At 43.4% G+C, this 8,072-nt stretch overlaps 1 protein-coding gene across 1 annotated transcript in view; it reads right to left on the bottom strand.

Moving 5' to 3' along the window:
• Window positions 1–7,745, bottom strand: part of LOC116086221 — a 22,448-nt gene extending 14,703 nt beyond the window's left edge. Inside the window, exons 1-4 of the mRNA XM_031364580.1 lie at window positions 7,664–7,745; window positions 5,401–5,610; window positions 3,400–3,489; window positions 1,894–2,063 (exon numbers count right to left, since the gene is read on the bottom strand). Coding sequence (XP_031220440.1) covers window positions 1,894–2,063; window positions 3,400–3,489; window positions 5,401–5,610; window positions 7,664–7,745 — 552 coding nt within the window. The remainder of the gene's footprint in view (window positions 1–1,893; window positions 2,064–3,399; window positions 3,490–5,400; window positions 5,611–7,663) is intronic.
• Between the last annotated feature and the right edge of the window lie 327 nt (window positions 7,746–8,072).

The raw sequence follows: 8,072 nt of genomic DNA, 5'->3' as shown, positions 1-8,072 counted from the left end.
TGACCCTCACCCTGACCCTCACCCTGACTCTCACCCTGACCCTCACACTGACCTTCACACTGACCTTCACACCGACCCTAGCCCTGGCTATGCCTTTTTTACCTTTACCTACATGTGACATGAATCTGAGCCTAGAAACATTTCTATGACTATGTTATGAACACACGTGTATACACACACCTGCAAATGCCATCGCTAGCAGCAGCAGCAGCCCTCCATCCCTCCAATCTCTGCCTCTCTGTGTCTCTGTCTCTGTCTCTCTCTCTTTCTGTCTCTCTCTCTGTTTCTCTCTCTCTCTCAACAATAAACACATGTACTTAATCACATTTTACCAGCAACAGCACTACCACACTATAGTATACACTGTAGTATACATAATCAACTTTGATTTTCTCTGAAGCACTGTAAGAGGCCTTTTGGGGGGGAAGGGAGCCCTCATCATTCTCTCAGCAACTCCCTATCTACCCTTCATTCAGCAGCTAACATACTGCTTAAAAAGGAAAACGAAGAGTCCCTTCATACCCCTTCCTTTCCAGAGCCCTGCATATGTTCCTTCTTTACCATATGCCCTAAGTGCCCTCTGATATCATCGTGCATTGCTAACCTGCCCCAACGCTCTGGCCTGAGTACTTCTGGAACCCAGCACCCCTACCAAACTTACCTATATGCTTACCTTCCTTAACCCAGAACGTACTTGCAGCAAATGTCTCTATGACAATTTCTTCAGTTCCCTTATGTCAGTACTTGCCCACCTGCTCTGAGCAGTATGCTCACATCAAATTTAAATTGTAACCTCATTGTTTTTTATTATATCTTGATTTTTCTTCTATGATATAGCATCATCATCTCACAACACTGTGTTAATCTAAATGTTTTAAATCACCTTCTGTCACCAGAGACTTGCAGAAAAGAAAGGGAAATTCAGTTAGCACCTCTGAAAGACACAGGCTACCTTTCCACAGAAATGTCCATTATCCAGGGAGAAAACATTAGGCTTCAGGGATGCTCAGTACAAAGAATGATAAAGAAACAAAGAAGTACATCTCACGAAAAAATGACAAGGATGGCAATAATCAGTGTTATGTAAATTGAATGCATTGTGTCAAAGTCTGTCTGAAGGCAGTCATTTAAGATATACATTCTTGTTTTATGTTTAAGGCAGTCCCCTGTATCTCAGGATGACCTTGAACTTCTGACCCTCCTGTTTCTATTTCCCAGGTGTTAGTATTGCAGGCAGCATACTGGCTTCTGCAGTGCTGAGGGTTAAACAGAGGGCTTCATGTGTGTTCATCAGGCACTCTACCAATGAAGCTGTGGCCCAACTGCACCACTGTACTGTTTTAGATAGAGAGAAACTGAGTCTTTTCTAGCATCATACCACTAAGATCCTGAATCTAAACCTATGTTTACCTCACTTCAACTACATTTTATCACACTCTAGGGGAATCTACTCAGTCCCATTAGCCACATGCATTTCTTACAACAAAAGGAAAAGAGAAATCTTGGAAGTGAAAAAAAGCACTTGTAAAATCGTTTCATCCACCACTAACTTCTCTAGCCCTAAATAGAAGGGTTTGCGATGTGCTCACCAATGCCAAGAAGGAAGGTCTGAGGTGTGGCTGTCCAAGTCACATTCCAAGATCTCACTAACTGCAGATCTTTACCTTTCTTTAGTCTTCTGTTGTTCGCAAAGGGGTTTAAAACCTCTCAGATGCTGCAGTGCAATTTACTGAGCGGAGGTTTCAGCAATAAGAGGCTTAGAAGGGCATGGTGTGTGGACTCCAGGTACTCCAGAAGACATACCTCATGAATATTTATGACGTTTTGGTATAGAGAATAGAGACATTAGTTGGCTAATCCTGATTGCTAACTTGGTGACATTAAGAAGCATACCTGCAGGTATGTATGAGGGTCTTTCCAGGGACAGTTAATCTCAGCAGAAGCACCTTGAATGAGGATGGAGGGCCCCTGAGGATCACTAGCTCGGGTCCTCTGCTTCTGCTCCTTTAGACTGCTTTGATGGGAGCTGCTCCACCCCATCCCCGTCAGCATAACTGAAGCCTCTGAAAACACAAGCAAGAAGTCAGTTTTCATTGAAAAGTTTCTCTCATGTGTCCCTTCCACCAGACATGCCCCCTGCCTCCCCACAATGTCACTCCGACTCCAGATCAAGGAAGGAGAGTAGCCACAAGTAGTGACCCCAGTGTAAGCTGACCAGCAAGCTGCCATTTAGCAGGCTTGATGGACTATCATGGGCTTGAGACGAAAAGTGTAGTCTAGCTCTGTATAAAGCCAAGATCTCTACAAGTCATGTGACTTCAAAAGCTTTGGCTTGCCAACATAGAGTTGAGGTGCTGATGAGCACTGGTACTCTTGCAAGAACTACACAAATAATAACATAAAGAGCTGGGCACAGTGCCTGCTGGCCCACTGTGGGAACCATAGAGGAAAGAAAGGATGGCAGAGGCACCAAAAGGAGGGAGGGAGGAGAGAGGGGCATTGGAGGAAGGGACTTGGACATCAGGGCATATGCCCAAAGGCAGTGGGTCAGTATGCCAAAGGTATCTCTTCCCATGCTCACTCCCACGCTAGTCACCAAAGTGAGGAATCTGCAACCATTCTCATTACTTAACAACTGAGAGTTTTAATATGACAAATACACACTGGAATGTGATTCAGCATTTGAAAAAGATGAGAGTCTGTCATTTGAGAAAATGTGGATAAATTCAAAAGACATTATACTACTTAAAATAAGTTCTACCGATTCTGCAAATGAGAACTCCAACATTGAAGGTACAGAAAAGCTCAGTCAAAGCTCCTCTCTGAGGCGAGAGAAAAAGCAGGGCCTCAGTGTCACCCCTGCTGACCCCGTGAGTGAGCAAAGCTGCTTTGTTTAAATGACACATCCAGATTAATTTACGTGACAAATGGAAAAAAGTATGAGACATGTCAGGTCACTACGGAGGTTACGTTTCTTCAGTCTTTATAAATCCACATCTCTGTCCCATGAGACGATGCCAGGTTACGTCATGAGTGCCTCCGAGTCCAGTGATCCCCTTAACAGGTTATGAGTGTGTCATCACAAAAGTAAAATGAGCACATCACAGTGACCTGAATGGCTGCATCATGGTGAGTGTAATCATCTGAAAACCGAGAGAAGAGGAGAACTTGTCCCACAACTCAAAATTGGCTAGCAATGGCTGCATGTTTTAGGTAGTGACTAAGTCTCCCCAGTGGCCCCAAGTGACCTTCTTCCTCCATCAGGACCTCAGTCCCAAAGTTTCCACAGCTTCCCAAAAATAGCATCGCTAGATGTGGATCAACCTTTCCACCCTCGAGTCTGCGGGGGACTGCTTCATATGGAGTCCTCAATAAGCAAACAGGTGTCCGTGTAATCACCTCCTGCCGGCTGCCTTGCCAGATGGTCACCTCCGTGAGGGCAGGGACTGTGTCTGTGCTTCTCATCCTGTTCTCGGTACCTAGAAAAATCTAGGACAGGATAGATACTCAATTACTATTTTGGATAGGAGAGGGTAGGAGGGAAGAGAAAGTCTCAGCTTAAAATACTCCTAGCAGGATGGCAGGTATTAAATTACTTTAATATTCTTTACTAAATTCCCTTTGAATTGCGTTTTTTTCTGTTCCTGGGAAGAATTAGGCTCCCTTATCACCAAAATTTAAGAGGATTTCTTTAATATAAGTTGTATTAACCTGGGTATAACCCAGCTATAATTTTTCTTATGCTGTTATGACAGCAAAAATAACTCAGAGAAATCTGCAAATGTTTCAAGGAAAGCACAGAACCTCTCTGAACTATATTTGAAAGAGCAAGAAGTATTCCAGGTGACAGTGACAGGCTTCAATTCACTATTTTAGGCCTAAGTTTTATACGTGAAGAGGCACATGGAAAAACTTGGACAGATACACATACTTCTATGAAAGCAAATGCAAGCGAGAACTGGGAGCTTTATTCTCCCAGCGCGAGGAGGGCTGGGAAGGAGGCTTCTTTGTTTCTTTGTTTTCATAGCCGACCTTCTTTAGAAAGCCTTGATAGGTGCTCCTTGGTATCAGTGGAGAATTGGCTCAAGGATCTCCTCACCTGCCCCAAATAACAAACTCTGCAAAGAAATCTGTCTATGAAATTACATAATGTTTCATTATCCTACACTTATCCTCCCTTACATTTTAAATCACTACAGGATCATTTGGAACTCCTAATACAATGTAACTGCTGTGTAAATAAGTGTTCCACATCACTTATCTTTATTCCTGAGAATTTCATACAATGAAACATTATATACACCTTTCCCTTTCAATTCCCTACCCATCCCTTCCAACACATCCTTTTCCTTTCCTTCATCTGTATAATCCACTAAGCCCAGTTACTACTGCCAAAATGTCCAGGGGATGGAGCCATCCACTGGAGCATGGGAATCCAGTTTCTGGCTACATCCTCCAAACAAAAGAATGAGTCTCCCTCCCCAGGAACTATCAACTGCCAACAGATGCTCAGTAAGTGGTGGGCCTGAAGATTATCCACTTGCTGCCTTTGGCTTCCCACCATAACTACGTGGTAAGACACTGTTGTTGAGAGCCCAACACATTTGGCTGCAGGATATAGATAAATCAGTCTCAAATGGATCACAGAACTTCCTCTCTGCTTGTTAGATTCTGTAGTGCCAGAACATGCAATACAGGCAGCAGAGAGAGTGGAGACACCCATGGACTTACCCAGCTCTAGATCCAGCATGCTACAGTACCACCTTGCTAGGCACTGTTGTGTCCACTAGTACAACTGTGGCATTTCATGCCTGGTAATGTTATTCTGGTGAAAGGCCTTGGCTAGGGAGGTCATAGGCCCTAGGGAAGAATTTGCTATTGCTATTTTTCTAAATGGCCATGCTGTCAAACTACTGTCTACATTATTATTATTTAGAGAATCATGACCAAAAAATATGTATATATTCAGGTTTTTTTTACAAATGTTTTTCACTATATATATACATACATACATATATATATGTATCATATATATTAAGCCTTTGCCCACATGGGGACCTCATATGCCTTTGGCCATATAAGGGCCCAAAGATGCCCCTGAGACCTGAGAGCCATCTGTTTGAAACACAGTCACCAAGGAGGAAGCCAGCACTTTACCTCCCACTACCTGAGGGAGAGTGAGACTCTAAATCCAAGTTACAGCTGACACCTAGCCCTAAGTAACAAAACTGCCTCTTGTCATAAATGCATTCTCCTTTGTTGGAGCCAATTAGCAAATGCAGATTGCCATCCCAATTACCAAGGGAACCCAGAACCTGGTCTGAACCACTTGAGGCAAACACTGCACCGCCCTCCTCTAGTAACTGATGACTGTTTGTCTTGAGAATGCATGTGATGCACCTGATGGGCTGTAAAAGAGGATCGGTATCTCTTTGCGCCTCACTGGAATCCAGCTCAATGGGTATCTCCTCTCTTTGTGCCTCACTGCGATCCAGCTCAATGGGTATCTCCTCTCTTTGCGCCTCACTGCGATCCAGCTCAATGGGTATCTCCTCTCTTTGCGCCTCACTGGAATCCAGCTCAATGGGTATCTCCTCTCTTTGCGCCTCACTGCGATCCAGCTCAATGGGTATCAAGAGGTGCAATTGTGCTTTCTCTTCCATTTTTCTGAGTTGGAGGGAATTTTGTTTTCTAATCTCTGTATAGTAACCACCCTCATTAAGACATAGACTGTTCCAGCACTGTGGAACTCTGGGCTCCTTTGAAATGCGTCCCGAATTCCCCACCCAAAGCAGTCATTTATAATTTATTGTCATAGGCAAGTTCTATCTATTCTAGAATTTCTTATAAACCTTGAGTATCCTTGAGGTTCATCTGTTGTCAATGTATCACAGTACGGTGTTCCCTATGCTTCCAACCATCTGTGGTTGTACAACCATCTTACCTGCTTTCTATATGAGACTGTATGAGATCTATTATAAAGGACTGTTCGCCCCTCCCCATCTCTCTTCCCACGTTTTACTGGCCAGCTTCTTCCTTTCTTTTTCTCTCCTCCATATTTCTGTTCCTCTCTGTTCCCTTTCTTTCTCAGCCTCCACTTCCTTCCTCAGAAGCTCTTCCCAAGTTCCAAATAAATTTCCTTTTATACTAGACCCATCGGATGGTTGGGGATACCTCATGGGGTTGGACAGTACCTCAGAGGGGGATGCCTCAACATGAGCCTATGAAGGCATGCCCTCCTCTCACATCATACCATGGTTTATGAATATATCAATGGTTCCATGACTCGTATTCACAAATTTGAGGGTTCACAGTCCCCACTGTGCAATGGGGTAAGCCCACAGGCAGCGAGCCCCATCTTGGCAAGTCTACATGCTCATTTTCCAGCCATTAGATCGCTAGATCTCACCATCCAAGCATTAGTAAGTTCCCCCACCCCAGTTGGCATAAATGGCCTCCTGGACCGGAGGGGTTGAATGTTGAGCTCCTAAAGTCTCTCTGGTGTCTTTGAGGATGGAACCATGGTCTTCATGGCTATGGCTGGCCCTTCTCAAGCCCTGCCTTAGGACCTCTTCTCTTGGGTTTCTCTCTTCGCAAGACACAGTTCCTCCCTTTTCTCTCAAAAATCCCAGTACCGGATGTTCTGTGTTTCTAGGGCAACTGCCACAATTGTTCCCTGGTTATGATGTGATGACCTGGTAAGCTAGCCTGTACCACAAGTGTTCTGTTATTATTTTTCTATCCTCGGGATGTCACAATTGATAAAAGTACAAAAAGTAATAACCATTTTCCTCTCCCGTAGGTATTGCGTCTTCATCAGTACCTCCAGGCTCCCCATTGGGATGCTTCTTAGAAACCCACAAACCTCTAAAACTAGCACCTGACTTAAAGACTTCCAAACTCAGATATATTGCAATCAAATTTAGCCCCAAAACCCACTAGTTCACAACTCTAAATGACACTTTTGATCTCATTATTTTAAGGGATCTTTACAACTATTGCCAGTGATCTAGAAAATGGAAGGAGGTTTCTTACATCCAAGCTTTTTCCTACTTTTGCTCCAAACCTTCTTTGATTTTCCTGTACCCTAACTCAGCTCCTCCTAGCCATAAAATCTCAACCAGAGAAAACTTCCACTAGACTTTAAAACACTCTCCAGATTTTATTTCAGACTTAGCCCTCTCTGCCTACTCTTAAACTTGTACTTACAAAAAAAAAAATGTGTCTCTGATTTCTTTCCATTCTGGTCCACATCAGTTCTAAGCCAGCTGTGGCAGGAAAACAGCTAAACAGAACAGAATCCCTGCATGAACTTGGACCCAAGCAGTGGAGCTATGCCCCATGTGCATTCGCCCCAGACCTGCCACAACACATGGGCCCCATTGTGCTGGCATCTGCTGGATGAACTCCACACCTTTCCACAGCCATAGCAGAGACTGCTGCAATGGAGGAGGTGAAGGAGATCTCCTCACACACACCTGCCAGGTAAAACATGTCTACTTGTCTCTTTGTGTATCTAATCATTTGTTTCCTTGCTAATGCATAGCCACAACACACTTCTGTAAATAAATGGCATTCCATTCCATTCTGGGATATAACAAACATGTGGCTTGCCACCATCTTTGCCAAGGGTCAGGGGGAGGCAGAGCCTTAGTTTTGGTACCATCTTGCTTGAGGGCCATCACATGACTGTCTATAGCTTCAGTGCCATTTTGGTTGAGGGCAGTCATATGACTACCAGCCATCTTTGTTGTGCAGAGTTCCCATTTCATTGCCATCTTGTTGACCTAAAGAAACAGTCTCCAAAGACACTTCCATTGAGATAAGGTTTTCATATGGCTTCTATCTTGCCTTGGTAAGTAGTGATTTTAATATTACTTTAAAGGTTTACAATATTAAAAAGTTAAAGATTACTGCCTTAAAGATATGTTTAGCCTTGTTTTTGCTACTGTCCTTAAGCTAAAATATAACCTTGTATTTTTAGAAACTATAGATTTCTATAATGATACACTATATAAAAATCAAAGGTTCCCAATCTCTTTATGGACTGTGTTTATAGATTTAAAATTTTT

The sequence above is a fragment of the Mastomys coucha genome, unplaced genomic scaffold (genome assembly GCF_008632895.1).
Source record: "Mastomys coucha isolate ucsf_1 unplaced genomic scaffold, UCSF_Mcou_1 pScaffold12, whole genome shotgun sequence".
Lineage (NCBI taxonomy): Eukaryota > Metazoa > Chordata > Mammalia > Rodentia > Muridae > Mastomys > Mastomys coucha.
Note: the sequence above shows the minus strand (reverse complement) of the source record. Positions and strands in the feature narration are given on the sequence as shown.